The 24,601-nt window shown below is 39.0% G+C and overlaps 2 protein-coding genes across 4 annotated transcripts in view; one reads left to right on the top strand and one right to left on the bottom strand.

Annotated features, from left to right (window-relative positions):
• Positions 1 to 1,951: 1,951 nt before the first annotated feature.
• On the bottom strand, positions 1,952 to 10,113 carry LOC124134328 (60S ribosomal protein L10-like). The gene is made up of 5 exons (XM_046499089.2): positions 9,967 to 10,113; positions 7,532 to 7,590; positions 6,726 to 6,972; positions 2,612 to 2,774; positions 1,952 to 2,166 (listed from the first exon to the last, which is right to left on the bottom strand). The coding sequence occupies exons 1-5, from the start codon at positions 9,987 to 9,989 to the stop codon at positions 2,002 to 2,004; spliced, it is 657 nt and encodes a 218-aa protein (XP_046355045.1). The 5' UTR covers positions 9,990 to 10,113; the 3' UTR covers positions 1,952 to 2,001.
• Positions 10,114 to 10,218: 105 nt separating this feature from the next.
• LOC124134327 (sorting nexin-29-like) overlaps positions 10,219 to 24,601 on the top strand; it is a 31,549-nt gene continuing 17,166 nt past the window's right edge. For all 3 annotated transcript variants that reach the window (XM_048392128.1, XM_048392129.1, XM_048392130.1), the window contains exons 1-9: positions 10,219 to 10,354; positions 14,411 to 14,475; positions 15,012 to 15,064; positions 15,959 to 16,039; positions 18,368 to 18,444; positions 20,291 to 20,465; positions 20,951 to 21,021; positions 21,598 to 21,753; positions 23,933 to 24,305. In XM_048392128.1, the coding sequence (XP_048248085.1) occupies positions 10,348 to 10,354; positions 14,411 to 14,475; positions 15,012 to 15,064; positions 15,959 to 16,039; positions 18,368 to 18,444; positions 20,291 to 20,465; positions 20,951 to 21,021; positions 21,598 to 21,753; positions 23,933 to 24,305 (1,058 nt within the window). In that variant the 5' untranslated portion in view covers positions 10,219 to 10,347. The remainder of the gene's footprint in view (positions 10,355 to 14,410; positions 14,476 to 15,011; positions 15,065 to 15,958; positions 16,040 to 18,367; positions 18,445 to 20,290; positions 20,466 to 20,950; positions 21,022 to 21,597; positions 21,754 to 23,932; positions 24,306 to 24,601) is intronic.

A 24,601-nucleotide genomic window follows, 5' to 3' on the forward strand; every position in this document is an offset into this window, starting at 1 on the left:
CCCTGGGACATTAACTGTATCGTGTACGTGTCTGTCTAGGTGACACGATTAATGTTTTGAACATTGTGTACATTGATCTTCAAACAGTGTTTCAATTACGGTTTCTGTGTCCTATTTTGAAACAATCGCATTATATTACATTTTGAAAGTCAGTGTCAGGTTTCTTTTTTTGAAGAGTATATATTGTGATGTGGATGCAGAGGTTTGTGGCTGCTTGCAATAGTCCAGACTAATATCAATTTCTTAGTGTTTGCCTATTGACATACAATGCCGCAGTTTAACAAATTCCAAACTCTTCACAGTAAATGGACTCCAAGCCGACAAGTCCTTGTTTTACTTAAGTACCATCTTTTTTGTATGTGAACACTCTACCACCAGACTAGAGAACGAGTGCAACATCAGAGGATGAAGGTTCTTTCTGAAGAATGTGTCACCAATAGACTATGGGTGGGTTATTATTGATGCGAGTATCAACACCGATCAAACGTTCGATTGATATCTAGGTAAGTCAAGTAAGGTGTGGTGAAATGAGGTTTAACGTCATGTTCAAGATTAGATTGTTGCACTTACATTGCGACGTGCACTCATGTGTTTGTGGTTGCTTGTACCGCTAGACCACTGAGGGGCCACTTATCCATTATAAGGGAGGAATCGTCATTCACAGAGGGCCAGGCTGAGAATTTCGGATGGACTGCTTTTAGTGCAGTTTCTTCGCTGATGAAGACCATGCTCCACTTGAGTAGATTCTAAAAGTCTGTCGCTCTCCTGTCAATAACACTTGCTCACGTTGTTTTTTTTAAATCAACCTTTGTACCTACTACACCTGTTTAACGCTGCAATATTGCAGCTATGTGACAGCAGTCTATCAAAAACATCTTGACCAGACAATCCAGTGATTGACAAGAGGATTGACCTACGCAATTGGGATACAACAAGTATTTGTCACAAAGTGACGAAATGTCCCCCTGTATATACACCATAGTACCAAATATGAAGACAATCCAGCGATTAGTTCTTGAGATATTGCGGCAACACCATTTTCCAACTCCAAAAGCAGATTTGCCTGCTGTGACCTTGAAAATGGGGTCAAGGTCACCAAAACCGACTGGTGTCTGCATAGTCTGTATATTCACTATAGTTCCAAATATGAAAACAATCCAGTGTTTAGTTCTTAAGATATCGCGGCAACAAACAGGTGGGAAGTACGGACGTACAGACGGACGGTCGTGAATACTAATCCCCCGCTTCGCGCGGCGGGGTCAAATGACATGCATCAACCAAAGTCAGCAAAGTCTGACCACCTGATCCAAGTATAGTTGCCTATCGCCAATTACACCTATGACGACAACCTGTAAATATTCAGAGTCTGTACGAGGCAATGATCCACCATGTTCTGGTACAAGGATATCAACCAAGTCACCCCAGACCAGCATTGGTTACTGGGGAGAAATTCTAACCTGGAATCCCTATAGGGGTAAGGGAGAGGAAGGCACCCGCTGTTGACAGGATAAGCAATGATTCACACAGCCACTGTATGAGGATAATCAAGTATGGGCCAGGCAAAACAATTGGTTGAAAGACTCAGCCATCCAGGCACCAGAGAATGACAGCATACAAACAGCCAGTTTATGCACGACCCACCTGTTCACTGGGCGACTTGTACAACATGCACTCAACTGAAACAATTACCAGGACACCCCAAACAAGCCTGAAATCCTACTAGCCCTATGGATAACTTCATCACAATAAAACCTGCTATCACAGTCTTAAGTGGAAAAGCAGTATGTTCCAAGCGTCTCATTGGCCAAGAGGTTGAGGCTGTGGAGGCATTGATTTTGCTTTTTATCTCTACATTCACTTGACAAGCGTAGCTGCATTCCCTGTATGCCTACATCTGTTTTTTTCAATGCAATGCAATTGTGCTCTATAACATAAGACTAACAGTTCATAATTTATTTCTCCAGCTCTTTATTCATGACCATGTTTGTCCCAACAGTCTGTCTAGGACCTGAGGTTGGTCTGGTCCTTTCTCCACTTGTTGAGAGGGCCTCGGTTGGGTCTGTACTGAACACTGACACCGTCAGGAATCAGGCGTCCATCAGCGCACATATCCTCATAGCAGTCTCTTGGCCACTTGGTGAATCCCCACTTCTTGGAGAGCACAATCTGAAACACAGGAAATGAACCCATTAGTAAACTGAAAATGTCTTTAGTTGTGATTGAAACACCTGATCAACTAAATGTTGAAACAGTCAATAATTCACAAGTTTGTCAAAATGGTCAACATACAGATGGAATAATAAAATTCAACGCCTTTTCAATGCTTTCAACTCTTTTTCAAGGCACTTTTAGATGGATAATAAGCCTTATTAAGTCAATGTTTTTCAATCCACCATACTATGTTAGCCGTAAGACTTAAAACAAGTTTTGTTTTCACAACCAACAAATATAACAAAATTTAAGTCTGCCATCAATTTATATAAAAAAAGTGTGATATTTATAATTAAGAAGATCAATTGGTCTTTCAAACTACTCATCATGCTAATCATCATTGTTGAAATTCTCACTACTACCAGAAGACAAAACATAGCTGGAGTGTAGAAAGACTGACCTTCTGTCTGCCAGGGTACTTGAACTTGGCTCTCCGGAGGGCCTCAATCACAGCAGACTCGTTCTGCTCTCTGGAACGGACCGACATGATCGGCTGTCCAATGTTTACACGGGCCACAGTCCCTTGAGGTTTACCCCAAGCACCACGCATACCGGTCTGAAGTCTGAAATAAAATCATTTCAATCATATTTTCACAAATAAAAACATCTTCACAAATAACAGTCACAAGCATTTAAGAAAACATTATCAGCTGATCAGTCACATTTGAACTATATAAGGATCACCAATATTCTTATTCAACAATATCAACAATATAAGTAAGATTGCTTGGTAAATATATAACGATAAAGTTGACTCAAAAGAGTATTGTTGCCTAAACATGCTGCAATAAGAAATTGTTTTTAAACTACAAATGAAAGTATGACAAGTATTACATGCCACTCAAAAGAAGTCTAAGAACACCCAATTCTTTCAAATAACCATAACTGTAGATTATGTCATGCCAAGACAGATGAAAGTGTCGTGTCCTTAACTTCTTTTGAGTAGTATATAAGCCCAAATTCAGTTCACCTTAAGTTGATTATATAAAAATGGCAATTTGGTCTTAATCTGTTAAACCCCGGGGACCCATGACACCATCAGGTTGGGATTAACACCAGATTGGGGTAGTGTACTTGAATCAGAGCATATCTTGTACACAATTAACTCAACCACTTTGCAAATTTTGTTTGGGAATAATATCATACATTTTAGAGATAAGTGATATCATGGTCTTCACTGTAAGCTTAATACATTTTGAAATAACATTCACCTCGAAATAAAAGAAATCACAAGGACAAACAGGGTTAGAATTTAATTTTTTTAGGCACAAGCAAATTTTTGCTTGTGGTTTTAAAAGTTACAAGCAAAATCAAAAATCAACAAGCAATTATTTTTTCTCAACTCAAAACTTCAAAATATATATCACAAGATTGCATGATCGTGATTTATGCTGCATATAAATAATGGCTGATTATGCATGTTATGACATTCAGATAACAAAGTAATTAAATTACACTCATAAAACATTTATCAAAGAAAATATCTGCATGTTTGTAAAACATCTTTGCTAGCACATATTATACACCATTTCAAGTTCCAATCCTGTTGTTTAGAAAATATGTTATGTTTATCACATTATTTAGATAATGCATTTACAACTTAATTATGTTCGTTGTAAATAAAGAAAGAAAATGTAAGCTAACACATTCATAACGTCCAGATTAAGGACCAAGGAAGCGCAAAATTGACGATTTTCGCAAACAGAATCTATAAGATTTCATAAAAAACACAATTGGAAAAAAATATTTTAAAAAGAATTGTAAATAGATCTGGTATCTGCCATCACCCATTTCCCGATAACAGCGGCTGTTCGTTCAGTAACATGAAGAGATACCTCCGTTTTCATATAACACGGTCGTCGAAGACTGCCATGTGACACATCGCTAGAAAGCTTTGATAAAATTGGTTTCTAATGACTCTGTCTTTGCCAAAATCTGCTACAAGGTTCGTGACTGGTCAAATCTGAGCACGTGACCTAAGTCGGCCAATCAAATTACATCTATGATCTGATAAATTTCAGAATTTGACGAAAGACTTTGGTTAAATCGTGTTATTCTAAAAGTTTTAAGCAGGAAATTGCGATCTATATTAAAAATATGGAACTTCATAGATGTATCGTGCCAGGTTACGAGCTGTGACAAAGATTTTTCATGCTTATATTTTTGCATTAAACATCGTCTCCGAACCGAGGAAATTGAGACGACGAAAGCCGAGATGTCATTTGACTTACATTACACGCGATCGCACGAAAAGATTGAAATAATAACTTAAATGTAAGTCTGACAACTTTAAGATATATTTTTAAAATTTTATCTATTACTTTGTATAATATATAGCTTGAAAAGTCTTTACATTGCTCTTTGACATGTTCGCTGTGGACCCGTTGTCGAAAAGTGTTTTCGAGATTTTATTTTCAATAACATTGCGGGAATAGTGAATAGTTTTTTAATTCATCGATAAGAAATGATAAATTGAAATGGAATACGTATTTCAGACATTGTGAAATGTGATAGATTAAATAAATGAATCATAGGACAGGTAGGTTAATAAAATTATATATACTATTTTGACGTGACTACGGCTTCGTCAGTCAACCGGCCTACGGGTGTCGTCTGGTATTCGAGGATGGCATGTCATCTTAAAATAAGAAACGACCTTGGGTCAATTGAATAAATTACCGATGACATAGTTTTTACGGCATTTGATTGGTCTCCCGAAAATAGACAAACGTCATTTGCATAATATTAAGCTCCGTGCTATATGTTCATTGGTCAAAAAGAGCTCGGAATAGTCCGCGTTCACGAAAGTTGAAAAGAAGTAAAAGGTTTTCCCGGAAACGCGAATGGGGAGGTAACTCTCAATTGGAGGTAAACAAATCAAGGAAAATCTTCGCGAATTTAAATGTTATCACAGTGAATTTAGAAACTTAGGTATTTCTCAACCAATTGTTAAACGGGGAAAAAGCAAGACGCAAAAAAATATCGTCTTTATTTTGATTTATAGACGCAAAATCATAAATTAAGACGCATTTTGCGTCTTAGCGTCCCTTAATTTCGAACCCTGACAAAGTCATCGATATCCCCCGCAAGTTGTGAATCATCAACTGGTTATATTGATTGTATAACTACCCCCATTTTCAGACAAAGTTTTGCCATAAAAACTCAGAAAAATAATTAAACCGTCATTATGCTCCAGTTCCCACTAGACCTATCTGTGTGTGAAGTTTGGTGAAGAAATATTGTATGGTTTCAAAGATCTGCTCAAGAAACAACATCTTGCACAGACTGATGCACACACGGACAGCAAAGGTGCACAGTATTACAGGAATGTCGGTAAATTGAGATTCGTCATATCCACGATACGTATCACAATATCTTTTTTAATGTGCAGTATATCAGGTGATTTTAAATAGGATTTTTACCATGTGCTAAATGTTACACGCTTGCCGAATACCTTCAAAATGTTTCCATTAATCCAAAATGCAAGTTCATGATTATACAGGTTAATTTTCAGTAAGCTCCCTTATGTGCATGCGCATCGTACACTTCCGTCATGAACACCGTGGGCAATCAGAAGGCAGCTTTCTCGTTCTTTAAGGCACTAATTTCAAATTGGCGACTACGCTTCGAAACATATTTTGACAAATTCTTGATTACAAATTTGAAACCTGAACAAAAGAACATTCTGGAATGGCAAATGGATGTAGATTGTATGGACTCAGTGGTTAAACCCGTAAATATCGTTCGGAGTTAAAGTTTTCAAGGTTGTATGATTAGAAATCACATTCCGACTGTCACTTTCATAATCTGGTAAGCGATGCTCTGATTGGTCGGATGAAAGGTCGTTCTGACGTGACCCATAACATGCCTTATGGGATGTCCTCAGATCTTTGTTTAGCGGTAGCGAGAACTGATTTCTGATATTAATGAGATTGGGTATCCATTGATATTTATCAAACTGTGGTTATCCCCTAAGTAAGCATGGTGAGTGAGAAAGAACTACATAATCTTTTACTTTCAATCTCTAAAATATAAAACTGTTCATGTGTTATACCTTTTATGCCAACTGCCTCCATATACATTCCAAATTCACATTTCCTATTTTTTCTAGCATTTTAATTTAGAATATTCCAACATAAAAAATACATTTACTGGTAATATAATTTCTTTTTGTAAATTGTCAAAATCAGTATGGCCAACTGCAACAAAGGAGTTAGGTACAAAGCCTATTCAAATGAAATTTAACACATCAACAATTTTCAAAATCAAAACTAAAAATATTTTATGTTAAAAATGACAATTGATTTAGCAAAAGGGAAGTAACAACATACAAAAGAAGATAAGACCAATGACCGCACCTTAACTTGCATGGCCATCAAGATTTGCTAAAATGTCAATAAAATTGCAACGGTTGACTGGCTACACACTCATGTGGTGAATCAAACCCAGGCCTTCACTGACAAGTAAATGCTTTAACCTCTAAGCTACCCGACTGCCATAAAGCTATGACTCACCGATCAGCACCGGCACAGGACAACATCTTGTTGATCCTGATGACGTGGAAGGGATGTAAGCGCACACGTAAGTGGAAGGAATCCTTGCCGCAGATCTTCACCAGGTACTTGTTGGCGCAGATACGTCCAGCCTCCAGAGCTTCCGATGACAGCTGTTCATACTCATCGGAGATCAAGTGGATGCAGAGAGGGAACTCATCAACACGAGCCTTCTTTCTGCCCAAATCAAAGATTCGGATCTTTGGATCTGAAAGATAGAAGTTGATCAATTATTTGTAGTATGATAAAAGCAGTGACATTCTAATTTGTCAACTTAATCTTCGGGTTGTCTGTTGATATTCATTATCAACTGATCCAGTGTGTTACTTACACAAAGTCCTTATACCATTGTATACATCCAGTTAAATAATGTATGTAAGTAAATAATCCAGTCTGGACCAGACAATCCAGTGATTGAGATCATGAGCATTGCTCTACACAATTGGGATACAATGACATGCATCAACCAAGTAAGCGAGCATGACCACCCGATCTGTTAGTTGCCTCTTACATCTAACATAATTGTCTTTCAGCAAGCATGAGTTCCTGAAGACCTAGTCTAACCCGTATCTTCACGGGTTCGCTGGCATGCCATCAACCAGGTCACAATGTCGGACAACCCAAACCATTTGGTCTTCATTTAAGATTTGCATAGGTTGAATTTGACTATTTGAATAGTTGTGGACAATGGGAATAAAACAAATTATTATCAGACATTGGACCATTTGGCATGTCTTCTAAATTCTAGGCCAAAATGTTTTCCTTACCTGGGACACCACGGCAAAACCGTGACTTGGGATACGGCTTGTTTTTACAGTAGCGGTAGCTGAAACATGAATTCACTTGTTGAAAGCATTATTTAGCAAACACCTGCCTTTCCAAGACTTGTACGATACCTCTCAAAAATTAGGAAATAAAGCTTTGTCATGGTAATGCCATTGGAAAGGATCAAATCTTGTATAGAGACAAAATCACAGAAGTTTCTAGGAAAAGAAATACAAAGAACAGTCAGTGAGTATGGTTTTATGCCGCTTATAGCAATATTCCAGCAATATCATGGTTGGGGATCCAGAAATGGGCTTCACACATTTTACCCATGTGGGGAATTGAATCCGGGCCTTAGGCATGACCAGCAAACACTTTAACCAGTAGGCTACCCCATCGCCCCCTACAAAGGACAGAACACTAACCTATGTCTACGGCTAAATACTGACACAGCTTTTTCATACATGAGATAGATATTGATGTGTTAATTAAACAAAAATTAACAGTATCTTCCTGTAGAATATCGCCTTCATTAAGTACTACAAATGTTATGTGGCAATAGAGATTGTTTAAGTTTGTCAGTGAAAATCACAATCTCTACTGCCACATTGCACAAAGCATATTGTTTCACATCCGTATTGTGGTCAATCAATAGTATTGCACACCACTAACATGTCTGTTCATTACAAATATGCATGTTCACAAGTGTTTGTCTTTCACATAGACAGGGACGCAATTTAACCTGAAACACTAAGGACACAAAAGCCAAAATTCTAATAGCCCTCATGACACATTTAACATGCTAAACACTCTTGACTGGAGCCAGTTAGCATACTTGATCGTTGATAGGCAAGCCTCTGAAGGTGCTAACTGGTCTACAGGTGTGGGTACATTGGCAGGTGTGGATTGCAAATGTATCTTATGATATAACCACCAATCACTTGCACTGATGAGTACTCCAAGTAGCAACCAATTTGGTCGCATTTGCAACCCATATTGCCATTCTGAGACCTGCACTTCTTGCTTGGTTGTCAGTTGGCGCCCATTAACAAAATTAGCTTGGCGACTAAAATATTTCACATATTGAACATGTTGAAAGAAACGGGAGTAGAACATTGCTCGCCTTTATCGGCAGAGTGTAGTTTTAACACCTTGCAGGACACTGAAGCCCTTCTTACTTCTGATGCTATCATCTGTCATGCTACAATCTACGTATTTCTGGTCATATGTACATTTCTCAGTTAAATTCCACAACGGTGACATGTTCAAATGATAGAAGAATATTTTTTACATGTTTCCAAGAACCATCTCAAAACCAAACTGTCAATCACAGTGAGTGAGTATGGTTTTATGCCGCTTTCAGCAATATTCCAGCAATATCACGGCGGGCTGTCCATCACAGAATGATGACATGAATGACAACTACGGCTAATACTGCCAGCAGTTCTAAAAGACTTTTAGCAAGTCTTCAATGTTTGTTGTTCAGACACATTAGAACAATTGGAATGTTTTCAATCTTGTCTGTCTTAACTTCTTTGAAAGGCATTAAGAAATGGGAGAATTGGTGTACTAAGTGGGAATAAGATATATATCCAACAGTCAAAATATTACTTCTAGATTCATCGATGAAAGTGTTCTTGGAATATTCTGAACTATTCTTTAAAAAAAGTTAACTCTCATGGTGATTCGGCATAATTCAGTATAAACATTACAAGTAATCTTTGGATGCTAAAATACACACACGATTTGTATTTTTGGAATGTATTCCCCCACATTGATAGCCTTGACTAGCTTGACAAGCTGTACCTTTTTGTCCATCAAACTTGTCAAGATCTTAATAAGACAATCAACAGCACTGAAGCTTAGATCTCCATAATTGTAATAACGAAGTTGTTCATCCACATATTCTTTTCTAACTTGTCTTATTTAATTTTTAAAATAAAAAGATCTTTGTAAGCCTAAATCAATGTGGCTCCTTAAAGTTTGAAATTGCACCAAGAGAAATATTGTCATGATCCAAGTGCTCCCAGGAAAAGATCTAAGCTTCAGTGCTGTTGATTGTCTTGTTAAGATCTTGACAAGTTTGATGGACAAAAAGGTACAGCTTGTCAAGCTAGTCAAGGCTATCAATTGTGGGGGAATACATTCCAAAAATACAAATCGTGTGTGTATTTTAGCATCCAAAGATTACGTGTAATGTTTATACTGAATAATGCCGAATCACCATGAGAGTAACTTTTTTTAAAGAATAGTTCAGAATATTCCAAGAACACTATCGTCGATGAATCTAGAAGTAATATTTTGACTGTTGGGTAGGCTATAGGGGTCGCATATAAATTTCTTCTTTATCCATGCTTTTGACTGACAAACAACAAATTCAGAAAGCAATGCAATATACATTGGGACAGAGTCCACGGCATGTTATCTATACACGTACCAACGGGCTGGTCGCCGCCCCATCTTTAATCTGAAAATTCAAGAAAGCCATAATAAGGATAGACATAATGAAACGTTAGTATCAAATTACAATGTCTTAACTTCGTATTTCTCAAACATGATTAATCAAATGTTTACAATTACTCAGATGTTGATTGATTTAAAATCACAACAATTTCATATAGAACCAACATGTCAGCCTACCTTCTAAGGGAAAGAACTCTATAATACCGGAAGTTCGAGTCATGTGATCTCCGAGCACCTGCCAAAGTCGGAGGTTCCCGAGTTGTTTTTGAGGAGGAGAATGAGGGTGTAAACACAGCGATTGAAAGATAAATATGACACGAACTGTCACTCGGGCAGCTGTTTGGTTTGAAAGATCATGAATGGTACGTAAAACGTCAGTCGCATAATGTATTTAGACGTAAGGTCAATCCTGAAACTAATGCGATCAGTAAACGTATGATCATTTTGCAGATAACCTAAGCAATTAAAGAGAGTAGAATCATATGAGATCATTCTGTGTACGTCTTTTGCTAGTGAATAGCTCTCTACAGATATCTGGCTTATCATTTATCATGTACATTTCATATTTTGTATACATCTTAATAAACAAAATAGACATTTATCTTCGGCCACTTGTTTGTGAACAGGAAATTACAGGGCTACCGATGTATTCGTTCCTATTCATATGAGTTTATGCATCGTCTTAACAGTCGTTAACTAGCATGCAAAAAGAAAGCTAATTAAATCTATATATTTCTTTGACAAAATAAAAAACTTGATTATCATACAGTGTAGTTAAAAGTGTTGTCTAGCTAATATAATGCTGAGATCAAACCTGTAGATTCCTTTAACCATAAAGTATTGCTAATCACATGATTAATAGGTTATCACAATATCTGACAAGCTTGTTGAATCTTACTGTCAGTTAGCATTGTTATCAGTCTGTGCCAGTTACACTAACCTAGAGACTTAATCTATTTCATTCATTGTCTATGCTGTGTACTCTTGTATTGTTCATATATTCTTAATATAAAGAGTTATTTCCATATTGTTCTGTAGACCTTTGTACAATGTGCACCACAGCTTATTGGCACAGATAGTATTTGATAATATGTTAACTGGCTTACTTTACACAGAAGGGTAACAAAAGAACTATATAAATATGTGCAGTGTTATATTGATGTTTACAACAGGCAATTGATCCTGTGGAGTTTGGAAATATTTACGGGCACTAAACAGGATTAATTCTTGTTTGAGATGTTAAAGGTTAATCTGACAGCATGAGTGGTTCATCAGGGCTCCAGATAAATATTTTAGCCTTTGAGTATTTACTCACTTGCTTTCATTCACATTGGGTATTTGATCGTTTTCTTTTTTATACCTCTTTGGATGCAGTATATGAATTGGATATTTTTACACCACTGAGTAGACATTGATTTGAAAAGAATTCTGCTTGAAATGCTGTTTCAGGTGATTTCTAATTTGTATCTGTTTGTGTGCTGCCCCAAGTGCACAACATCTCCCATAAACTCACAACAGTGATGTATGTCTAATTGACAATAAGTGAGATGTCACATCTTTTTTACAACTATTCACTGCAGTGGAATTCATGTATGTGTAATGCCTGCATTTCGTACATTGTTAGAGATTAAGTGTTCATATTTTAATCCAGGAACCTCCAATTCTTTCTTTGATATTATATGGCATGGACTTCTTAATGTTCATTCTTAATGTCAGGGGCACAAGTGGCCAAGTCGTCTAGGGCACAACAATTTTATGTGCAGAGTTGCATCCCTTGGGCACTCCAGAAACCTATGAATCCCAGTTCGCCTTGATTATGTGTCTAGGTTGGCAGCACCATGTGTTTTTCCAAAGTGGTATAAACAATAGAGATCTGCAACACTACAGGTTTTTCCACCCACATTGAGCTGAAATGCCATGATGTAACTGGAATACTGCTCAACATGTTTCAAAGCTTTGTTAAACCCAACTCACTCATGATTAATTTCAAATTCTGCATTACACTACATAGCAGTTTTCAAAAAAAAGGGAAGTTCATGGATCTTTGCTCCTATATTATTAGCAGTAGTCAATATTCCACTGCACAAGATGTCCTGTGATTCTAACTGTTGGTTTTCACATGACACAGGACACGCTATCCTTACAAATGTCCAGTTTCCACCCTTGCCAAACTAGGCTGGTATTATGGAGTTACATTTTGGCTGGACTAACTAGTCTATGCATAGTCCAATCAAATTTGCGCAACGAAATCGTAAACTTTCCTTCGATTGCAGGAATTGCAAATCATGTTGACCGCCAACTTGTTGTCAACAGATATTTTCTAAATCTTTTCATGTTTTTATCAAAGTGCTCACATGATTTGATGCATTTCGCGATGTTTTATCACAATATAGATCTTGATTATCGATCAGATCGTCCTGACTGGGAGCTGCCATTTTGTTTGAAGCAAATGCAAGTGATATGAGAGGTGGAATCTGATTGGTCCATAGGAGAGGCTTAGAAGGGACATCACTGGTAATAGCCACTGGTGGTGCTACGATCCAGCCCAGGAATTCCAGCCTAGTTCGGCAAGGGTGGAAACTGGACTTTGAAAATCAGTTAACTCTCTTGCCTCGGGAAGAAGTTAGAGTGTTGGAGCGGAAACATTGAATCTAGGGAATCCTGAATTTTAAGTTTTGCACTTTGTCTAAGACAAGCAGAGAGCAACATAAGACCATGGGCTCTGCTGCCCAGCAATTTTAAGTGGCATTGTCTTAAAAGACAATTTGAGTGACTGGTTCCAATCCATTAGTGAAGTTAGATTGTTGCAGAAACTTAGTCCAATAATTACAAACACAGTCATGATCTTTGAGTCGAGTTAGGTGCTTGAGCAGACTTGTTATCATGTATTGTTAATCAAGGAATCACAAATGACTATCATGAATTGCATAATACTGTGGTTCCAAGGATGATTAGTTTCCAGCTGTAGTAGATTATGTAATGTGACAGTTGACAAATCTCGTTTTTCCTGTTAATGATATTGATTTTGTTTATCCTGACACATTACTTCAAGCTGTTAACTGAATGATTCATTCAGACTAGTTTGTATAATGCCTTAATCGTGCTCAACAATATGCTAAATGTTCAGCATGTTTGAGTGAGTGAGTGAGCGAGTATGGTTTTTTACGCCGCTTTTAGCAATATTCCAGCAATATCACGGCGGGGGACACCAGAAATGGGCTTCACACATTGTACCCATGTCGGGAATCGAACCCGGGTCTTCGGCGTGACTAGCCAACGCTTTAACCACTAGGCTACCCGACCGCCCCTTCAGCATGTTTGAGGCATGGATGTGTATTAACCAGGAGGCTGTTCCCTTCATGGTTGTAACGCCAGAGACAATATAATAGATTATATGGTCTCTGGTAATGCCAAGAGGCTTTTGTGAAAGGCTTATTTTATCTATGTCTTTCACCCTCAGGAACATAAGGCCACAAACAGATAGTTATTAGATTTTAGAAATGAGAGGTGGGGCATATAAATATTTTATGTTTTTATATATATATATATATATTTCCGCAGTTAATGTACACAGATTGAATAGATTTAAAAAACATATATATATGTTTTTTAAATCTATTCAACTGTGGATAGATATTTTTCACTTGAAGAATGATTGTTTGGTAGGACTATGTATGTAATGTATTTCATCAAGTAAAGGCAACACACACAGCCATTATTTTCAACTGTAGGTTGAGACAATGGTGGCAACAGTCGTCTAAGCCATTGCAATTTGCTCGTGGGTTCAAATCCCTGGTCTTCCCCGATAATGTTTCCAGGTTTGTCAGCACCATACCAATGCTTGTGGGTTTCACCAAAGTGGTAAATGTCCAGGGCCCCGTTCCTTAAAGCGATCTTAGCGCTATGATGTTCGTAAACCTATGTTACAGTATGGGACTTACGATCACCTTAGCTCTAAGATAGCTTTGAGGAATGGGGCCCAGGACCTGCATGACTTCAGGCTTTCCCCACACATCAAGCTGACACACTGTGATGTAACTGAAATACTGTTCAAAGCTGTGCTAAACCCAACTGAAAATCAATAATGAGTTTATCATGGCCTTATGCTAAGAGGTATTGTATAACCTCATACATTGCCTACCTCATTTTGGTTGTGGAAAACATTACTGTAGTTTGTTAAAATATGTTATTTTGCTGAAAATTAGGATTCCAGGAACAGATGGAACCTACCATATTAGATGTTCCTTCCCTTTGTCAAAGATCCATAATCGCTAACATGAGACAGTGTGGGGCTTGTTCGTGGTGTTCCCAGCAGTTATATTTAAGCAATGCAAGGTGTGGCAGGGTGTGTTTTAACAGATCAACTAGCACCTAACTTATATTTACTTCAATAAAATGTTTTTGTTTTGATGTTGCAGGTGATGATTGTCATTTCACTGAAAGACAGAATCTCCTTACTCGACTTCTTGATGCTGTTAAACAGGTCAGTTGTTTATTCCTTTGTATCATTTTGCATTCAGTTGGGCCCCACTGGGATTCCGGGTTAGAATAGGCCCTAGCTATGTATGCTTGCTGTACAAGGTGACTTCATGAATCAGGTTGTCACAGTAGGTGACCTGGTGGATAGCAGGTCATCTTACCCTGACGGCATGGATCAAAGCTCATGATATCAATCACTGGTTCATCTGGTCCTGATTGATTTTTTTCAAACCACTGTCATTAAGTTGGAATATTGCAGTGTGCAGCATTAAAAAAAGAAACAAAGAAAAGCATTCTGTTGAGCCAAGAAATCATGAAATAAAATTTTTATTTGCCTCTTAAGCATATGTTGATTTGGTACATTCAGAATTTGCTGAAGCAGACCAGGTGATCAGGCTTGGCTTGAATATTGCTAACAATGACATAACGTGCACACACCTTGTTCTCCATCCTCACTCTGCAGTGAGTGTCAGTCAGCCATTGTTTCAAAAATGCTTCCATACGTTTAAGGTTTACCTCAATGGTTTCCTGTAATTACAGTGTCAGGTGAGATTTGGCGGACGATCAGAGCTTGCCACCGATGCAGACAGCAGGTAAATATGATAACTAAATTGGAAGTGCAGTCAGAAGATAAATGCAACTGACAGGATCCATAGGCTGTCCTGACCCCCAAACCCTCCCCTCCCCCCACCCCTTTTGGTTCTCAGACGCCGTCACAAAGTCTGCCGTATGTTTTTTTTATTTTCATTTTAAAAAAAGAAAATCCTTACATATTCCAGTAAAATGTGAAATAACAAAAAAGTATAGTTTTTCAAACTGTAGAGTATGCTTTTCACTGTTGCTAATAGGTCAAAACTTTCTACAAAATCATGAAAAAAGAATCTTAATTGTTTATGCAGTTTTTTGGTGGTTCAATTTCCCTAACACAGTGTCTGAATTTAATTGGAGTCTTTCAAGACTGTTTGTCATTTTACACATTTTATCCTTTTTTGTCAACAACGAAGTGCAAGAAAATAATGGTGATAAACAGTAACGTATATTCATGATGATTATTACTTATAACTTAATAAGAATAATACTCACAGGTTAACACTGACAAAATATGTTATACCTACAGTATTTAGTCTTTGAACTGACATCTTGACACATTTGTTTTTAAACAGGGGAACCATTAGAGAGGCTGTTGTACATTACCCATTCCGATCACTTCTCTGTGGTACTTATTCTTTATGAAGTATTGTTAAGTGGTACATTAAGTGAAGACAGTGTAGACATAAATTCACTTTTTAAAGACTAGCCAATGGACTGGTGTAAATCTTGTTTAACTGGTTCTTAAGAGTTTGTAGCAAGTCCTGCTTGAACAAAAAAAACAATGCTTATAATGTTTACATTTTCTGTCATTCTGCTAGCCCTTTGACAAGCCACAGGGCTAGTGTTAAGTGTATACTGTGTATTAGCAGTGGTGTAAATGTGTTCCTGGTGTGCAGGGTGTCCTGTCTGTGTGCAGCGTGGGAGGCGGCACTACAACATGGCATGCGCAAGAACAACAAGGCTCTTTCTGCCATCAAGTAAGTGCAGTGTGTACTGGTATAACTCCTCATTGGAGATATCCTGTTTTGTGGATTGGTTTGTTGTTTAACGCTGCACTCAGCAGTATGCCAGCTATATGGCGGCGGTCTGTAAATATTCAAGTCTGGGCATCGATCTACACAATTGAGATACAATGACATGCTTCAACCAAGTCAGTGAGCCTGACCACAAGTTCCCTATTGTCGCCTCTTATGACAAGCATTGTCACCTTGTGCAAAGCATGGGTTGCTAAAGACCTATTCTAACCTGGATCTTCACAAGGGTGTCTAGGTCAGACTGTCTACATTTATATCATATCCTCTTTTTCTCTTGTGCAAGCATTCAATGCAGAAATAAGCATGAAGTACAGCTATATTATGATAGATCAGCTATTTGGCTTATTGGCATTATACAAATAATATGACAAGAAAATTTTGATTTAATATAGCTCTGAATTAGGGGTAACTAATTGTCTAGAAATCACTATTACGATAACTATTGATATTAAAAGAAACTATTGCAATAAATATTGATATTGCAAGCAACTATTGCGATACATATCGATAGTTTTCAGTGTATCATTTCAGATGGATTTTAGAGTTGTATTATACCTTGGAACTGAAGTTTCCTTTGAATGTGATAACCATAACAACAAATAAAAAATAAAGTTTGAGATATGACTGATTTGTTTTTTCTCTACCCTAATAATTTAAGAAAAAGAAACTTCCACATTAATATGTGTAAATTACTACAACTCATGATCAGGGGAAAAACAAATTTGAACAGTATTGCATGTACAGTAAACTATGGTTATAAAGAACACGCTTATAACGAACTAACGGATATAACGAACTAACTTTTTAGTCCCGACTATATCCTGTAGTTATGCTGTATATATGCTTATAACGAATTACGGTTATAACGAACTAAAATAAGCAGTCCCTTTGAGTTCGTTATAACCGTAGTTTACTGTATTTTATTGACATGGTAAATACAATCGAAACTATCGATATTCCTAACTGAAATCGATACTTTTGATCGGAAACTGATTTATTGATTTATTGACTTTAAGTGCTTACCAATAGCAATATATCGATATTTCGATTTATCGTGACACCTCTACTCTGAATGTGTTGATAGCATCCAGTCTAAACGAATCAGATTGGCTAACTCAGAAGGGGTTGTTGAATTATGAATGTGACAAGTTTTTCTTCATTCATTAGAGCACTCTCGAGTAAATGTTGTGCATGAATTACATTTGTCAAGGAGGATGGTGTAGATTCAAGTGATTCTCGTTGTGCAAATGACAGGGACATCTGCAGTTGTTTCCAGGGAGTTTATTGATAAACCCAGTGTCTGCAATACTGTGTGATATTGTCGCATTTGTACCCTGCAGGAGTAGAAACCTGTTCATATTATCAACCATTGGTTTGTCAGCACCAGGCCATATTACACTTTGCAAATTACCATGATTTAACTTTTAAACTTTGTGGTAATATGTCAGTATACATTCCCAGAATAGGAAGATGCTCACACAATCAACCACCAGTTGCAGGTCACATATTCGGTAACTGTTACACAGTCTGATACTGTCTCATTACACACACCTAATGATGGAAGATGTTCATATTATCAACCACAGGTTTGTCTGCAACACGATTGATTACAAGTCACCAGTAGCTGTTAAACTGTGTGATACTATGTCAGTATACACTCCTTGAATAGGAAGATGTTTACACCATCAACCACGAGGATTGATAACTGGTCACCTTGATATACCCAATAGATAGCTGCATAATATAAGGATACAGAAAAATTGACTGTTTTCCACATCCAGCTGACACACCATCAATGAGGTGAAATGGGGTTTTACATTGCCTTCAAGATTATTGCACTTATATAGTGACATGCACACATGTCTGTGTGTGTGTGTGTGTGTGTGTGTGTGTGTGTGTGTGATTGTACTTGTCTGGACTATTTGTAATTCTATAGTGCTAGCCCACTGAGATACTATGCAGCAGTTTAACCTGAATACCCAACTCAGACACAATATACTGACTTGAAGCCAAGTTGTCCTTGTTTTAGCCCCTTACTGCTGAGAGTCAGTCAGGGTAACACAAGTACCATCTTTTAACACCTTTTGGTGTGACACTGCCGGAGATTGAACCCAGACTTTCTGCCCTGTCCACTTGACCGCCAAGGCGGTCACCATTGGTGAGCCACACATCAGGGCACATTAAACTTTAAGTTCATGTTTACACAAAATTCTATGTTTATTATCAGGTCAAAGTCTGTACATGTTCAGTTTGTCTATGTATGTTTTGCAGGCAGGTGACGGAGAGAGCAGGGCTGTCAAAAGTGACAGATTTCCTCAATGACATCAAGAATATTGATCCTGAGCCTGGTAACTATTGAACACTCTCCATCTGTTGATGGGAAATATCATTTTCCTCTTGTATGACAGAACCTAAGGATGATAAGTGACAGAGTGTATAAAATATCCACAAAAACATTATTGTGTAAATCATTATTATTTTCTATCAGAAACCCAATTAGGTTTTTTTAGCAGATAGGATTTTCTGAATGCGGATGATAATTGGGTATAGTAGTACATGTTTAAACCTTACAGTATCTAGTACATGTTTAAACCTTACAGTATCTAGTACATGTTTAACCCTTACAGTATCTAGTACATGTTTAACCCTTACAGTATCTAGAACATGTTTAACCCTTACAGCATCTAGTACATGTTTAACCCTTACAGTATCTAGTACATGTTTAACCCTTACAGTATCTAGTTCATGTTTAACCCTTACGGTATCTAGTACAAGTTTAACCCTTATGGTATCTAGTACATGTTTAACCCTTACGGTATCTAGTACATGTTTAACCCTTATGGTATCTAGTACATGTTTAACCCTTACGGTATCTAGTACATGTTTAACCCTTACGGTATCTAGTACATGTTTAACCCTTACGGTATCTAGTACATGTTTAACCCTTACGGTATCTAGTACATGTTTAACCCTTATGGTATCTAGTACATGTTTAACCCTTACGGTATCTGGTACATGTTTAACCCATACAGTATGTAGTACATGTTTAACCCTTACAGTATCTAGTACATGAGAGAATCTCACCCGAGTGTCTTTTGATATCAAATATATCAACACAAGTTGATAAAAGTGGGATAAATACGAGGCTTGTCGAGGATTTTTTCCACTTTTATCAACAAGTGTTGATATAATTATTTGATATCAAAAGACACTCGGGTGAGATTTTATTTATCATCCAACATCATTCTTCCAACTTTTTCAGTTTGTAGACAGTAATAAGCAGTGTCTTAAGTGTAAAAAGTACTGCTAACAGCTTCAGTAGCAGAGCCATTAGCATGATTAGGGATGTCATTTGATTGTGACGTCATGGTAACCAATGACGTCACAATGGTCTGCAAAGCATTGTGATGCTATTTCATTGCAGCGATATCTACAGTGTAGATATCGCTTGATCTCACCCAAGCGATATCTCCTGTGAGAGACAGTTTTGGACATCTTCCCGAGGCAAGAGAGTTAACTGACTTTAAAAGTCCAGTTTCCACCCTTGACGAACTAGGCTTGAATTCCTGGGCTCGATCGTAGTGCCACCAGTGGCTATTACGAGTTATGTCTCTTCTATGCCTCTCCTATGGACCAATCAAATTCCACCTCTCGTATCACTTCCATTTGCTTCAAACAAAACGGCGGCGCCCAGTCAAGACGATCTGATCAATAATCAAGATCTATATATTGTGATAAAACAAGTATTACATCGCGAAGTGCATCGAATCACGTGAGCACCTTTATTTAAAACATGAAAAGATTTAGAAAATATCTGTTGACGACTAGTTAACGGTGCACATGCTTTGCAAATCCTCCGACCGACCAAAATCTGCATGACCGTTTATGAACCGAATTTCAGGACGCGATTTTGATTGGACTATGCATAGACTCGTTAGTCCAGCCAAAATGGAATCCATAATACCAGCCTAGTTCGGTAAGGGTGGAAACTGGACTTTTATAGTCAGTTAACTCACTTACCTCAGGAAGATGGTTTTGCATGATATATATATTATGAGCTACATGTGAATATATCTGAAAATATCAACATTCTGCCTTATATCATGCAAAGGCGCCAGTACGAGTAGGTGAAGCTGTGATGACAGTTTTGTACTGCATGGTGTGAGTTCTGATGAGAGTGTTTGTGTTCACCAGCCTTCTGGCAGTATGCAAAGGAGGTCCTGACTAAACATGAACTACAACGCTTCGCCAACCTCAAGACCATCAACACTGATGCTGGACGAGGACGGGCTTGGCTCCGAGCCTCATTCAATGAACATTCCCTGGAGAGATACATGCACATGTTCATCGATAGCGAGGACATGCTCAGGTGAGATAGTGGAAAAAGACAGACTCATTAATCGTGAGGACAGGGGGGATAGTGGAGAGAGAGGTTCATTGATAGCGAGTACATGCTCAGGGGAGATGGTGGGAAGAGACAAGCTCATGTCGATAGTGAGGATAGTGGAGAGAGACAGGCACATTGTACTAGTCCGAACAAATGCCAATTTTATACTGCTAGCCCCCTGAGATACGTTTCAACCGTTTAACATGAATACCCCCCTCAGTCACAGTATACTGACTCCGAGCTGACTTGTCGTTGTTTTAGCCCCTTAATGGCAAGCTCCAGGGATGGTAACACCTTTAACACCTTTTGCTATGACGCTGCAGGGTATCGAGCCATCGACCTTCAGTTCTCCAGGCAGCTTTGAAGGGATGTGATGCATGATTACCTAAGAAGGAAAGACTGAGCAAGTGTGTAAAGAATACTGAAGCAGCAAATCTGGAAACACAAACTTTGTCTTTTACTTTCAGTCAATTTTATGAAGAATGGGCATTCCTCCGCGACCAAGAGAGAAGCAGCATGCTGCCCATGATGTCGGCCGGTAGGTGTCAGTCATCCATTGTAGCAGTGCTATTGCATGTGACTTAAAATATGCAATATCCTCTAATGCTTTACACAAATTTGCCCTACTTGTATGCTCCAGGTGTCATTTTCCTGCTTTACTGCAAGCTGTACAACTATCTACAGCTGAGGCCCATTTGACACCGGCGGACGTAGTTACCTTACATTTTCCATACAACTATGATCCATACATAGCTGCCTCACTTAATATTCAATCTTGTCTGTAAACCAGCAACAAGTTGTAAGTAAGAAGGGAGATAACTCTCAAGTACAGGGGTAGCTCTTGTGAAGTCACAGACAAAGGCATACCACTAGCCAAAAATGAATTTACAAAGTAAATTTACCACTATGCAAAAGTCATAACCTTGGGTCTGTTTGGTGTTACTCTCTCAGTCAAAAGTTTTAAATGTTTTTATTTTAAATGCTAAAAAATAGGACCTATTTCAGGAAAAGAATTGTGTCTTTTCATTTAGCATTTGGTTTAAGTTATATGTAATATTTTATTATGTGAAATAAAAAAGTATTCTTTTATCAAAATCTGTACATTCTTCTGCAGGTCTTGGTTCTATTTTGTTTGCTATCACCATTGACCGGCCAGAGCTGAACAGAGCACACCATCTGTCTAACAATGTACATGTCAACAACACTGCTGATCATGGGTCGGCTCCGGACATTCAGGAGGAGCCCCATGCAGTCATAGCCGGAGACAATGGTAGGTCCCTTGTTTCCTAGCCGGGAACAATGATAGGTCCCTTGTTTCCTAGCTGGGAACAATGGAAAGGTCCCTTGTTTCATAGCCGGAACCAATGGTAGGTCCCTTGTTTCATAGCCGGAACCAATGGTAGGTCCCTTGTTTCATAGCCAGGAACAAAGGTAGGTCCCTTGTTTCCAGTCAGGGACAATGGAAAGGTCCCTTGTTTCATAGCCGGAACCAATGGTAGGTCCCTTGTTTCATAGCCGGAACCAATGGTAGGTCCCTTGTTTCATAGCCAGGAACAATGATAGGTCCCTTGTTTCCAGTCAGGGACAATGGTAGGTCCCTTGTTTCCTAGCCGGGAACAATGGAAAGGTCCCTTGTTTCATAGCCGGAACCAATGGTAGGTCCCTTGTTTCATAGCCGGAACCAATGGTAGGTCCCTTGTTTCATAGCCGGAACCAATGGTAGGTCCCTTGTTTCATAGCCGGAACCAATGGTAGGTCCCTTGTTTCATAGCCGGGAACAAAGGTAGGTTCCTTGTTTCCAGTCAGGGACAATGGTAGGTCCCTTGTTTCCTAGCCGGGATCAATGATAGGTCCCTTGTTTCCTAGCCGGGAACAATGGAAAGGCCCCTTGTTTCATAGCCGGAACCAATGGTAGGTCCCTTGTTTCATAGCCGGAACCAATGGTAGGTCCCTTGTTTCATAGCCGGAACCAATGGTAGGTCCCTTGTTTCATAGCCGGGAACAAAGGTAGGTTCCTTGTTTCCAGTCAGGGACAATGGTAGGTCCCTTGTTTCCTAGCCGGGATCAATGATAGGTCCCTTGTTTCCTAGCCGGGAACAATGGAAAGGCCCCTTGTTTCCAGTCAGGGACAATGGTAGGTCCCTTGTTTCCTAGCCAGGAACAAAGGTAGGTCCCTTGTTTCCTAGCCGGGAACAATGATAGGTCCCTTGTTTCCTAGCCGGGAACAATGGAAAGGTCCCTTGTTTCATAGCCGGAACCAATGGTAGGTCCCTTGTTTCATAGCCGGAACCAATGGTAGGTCCCTTGTTTCATAGCCGGAACCAATGGTAGGTCCCTTGTTTCATAGCCAGGAACAAAGGTAGGTCCCTTGTTTCCAGTCAGGGACAATGATAGGACCCTTGTTTCATAGCCGGAACCAATGGTAGGTCCCTTGTTTCCAGTCAGGGACAATGATAGGACCCTTGTTTCATAGCAGGGGACAATGATAGGACCCTTTTTCCACAGTCAGGGACAATGATAGGACCCTTGTTTCATAGCAGGGGACAATGATAGGACCCTTTTTCCACAGCCAGGGACAATGGTAGGTCCCTTGTTTCATAGCCAGGGACAATGGTAGGTCTCTTGTTTCATAGCCAGGGACAATGATAGGACCCTTTTTCCACAGCCAGGGACAATGGTAGGTCCCTTGTTTCATAGCCTGAACCAATGGTAGGTCCCTTGTTTCATAGCCGGAACCAATGGTAGGTCCCTTGTTTCATAGCCGGGAACAAAGGTAGGTCCCTTGTTTCCAGTCAGGGACAATGGTAGGTCCCTTGTTTCCTAGCCGGGAACAATGATAGGTCCCTTGTTTCCCAGCCGGGAACAATGGAAAGGTCCCTGTTTCATAGCCGGAACCAATGGTAGGTCCCTTGTTTCCAGTCAGGGACAATGGAAAGGTCCCTTGTTTCATAGCCAGGAACAAAGGTAGGTCCCTTGTTTCCAGTCAGGGACAATGATAGGACCCTTGTTTCATAGCAGGGGACAATGATAGGACCCTTTTTCCACAGCCAGGGACAATGGTAGGTCCCTTGTTTCATAGCCAGGGACAATGGTAGGTCCCTTGTTTCATAGCCAGGGACAATGATAGGACCCTTTTTCCACAGCCAGGGACAATGGTAGGTCCCTTGTTTCATAGCCAGGGACAATGGAAGGTCCCTTGTTTCATAGCCAGGAACAATGGTAGGTCCCTTGTTTCATAGCCGGGGACAATGGTAGGTCCCTTGTTTCATAGCCAGGGACAAAGGTAGCTCCCTTTTGTTTCCTAGCTGGGGACAATAGTAGGGTAGGTCCATTGTTTGATGCATTTTTTTGCTAGGGATGTAAATGGCAATAAAAATTAGATTTGCCACCAAAAGCCATATGACATTCTATGTAGTCTATAAAGTTAAAGAGATTTTGTATGTTTGTAGAAATTGCAGAGAGTGCCAAAAAGAAGGAAAAAAAGAAAAAGAAGAAGATAGCAAACATTGTCAGCTTTGATGAGGACGATGCTGATGTGTTCAGTGAATCGGGGTCAGTGACCGCCAAGTCCAGGAAGTCTCCCCACAGCTCCGTCAGCTCTGATCCCATATCCAGGGAGGATTCCATCAAGGATATGTCAGACAATATGGAGGACAAAACAGGTGTTCAAATGAGAAATGGAGATCCAGGTGATGGATTCTCTTCAAAGGGAGGCAACTCTGGCCAATCAAATAAGGCAGCTCCTATTGTGAGTCAGACATCTTCAGATGGATTGTCAAGGTCAAGTCTAGGGTCATTCAGTTCAGAAGATGTGGAATTAGGGTAGGTTTTCTAGAGAGGGGATTTATGACAATATATTACTGCACTCAGAAGTCGGTCATGTTCGTTTTTATGATACAAGAATTATTTTGAAAGGCCATCCAAACTTTTCTAGTACATTCTAAATTCTATCCTTGTGACAGACCTGTATTAATAGTGATATTAATAAAAAGATTAAGAAAAAAACAACAACATTGCGACATTATCCTCGAATATCCCTGCGTGTGCATTGACCTACTTACAGTATCGCTGCAGGTACCACGTGACCCACTTCAACATGCGTGCCGCAACCCGACTAA

Source organism: Haliotis rufescens, unplaced genomic scaffold, assembly GCF_023055435.1.
Source record: "Haliotis rufescens isolate VD_foot unplaced genomic scaffold, xgHalRufe1.0.p SCAF_11, whole genome shotgun sequence".
Taxonomy (NCBI): Eukaryota; Metazoa; Mollusca; class Gastropoda; order Lepetellida; family Haliotidae; genus Haliotis; species Haliotis rufescens.

Excerpts from the sequence above, each read along its gene's own strand:
- LOC124134328 (XM_046499089.2), bottom strand. The coding sequence starts at position 9,989 with ATGGGGCGGCGACCAGCCCGTTG. Across the intron at positions 6,973-7,531 it reads GTTTTGCCGTGGTGTCCCAG|ATCCAAAGATCCGAATCTTT; the intron begins GTAAGGAAAACA and ends TCTATCTTTCAG. Across the intron at positions 2,775-6,725 it reads TCCTGTGCCGGTGCTGATCG|ACTTCAGACCGGTATGCGTG; the intron begins GTGAGTCATAGC and ends ATTTTATTTCAG.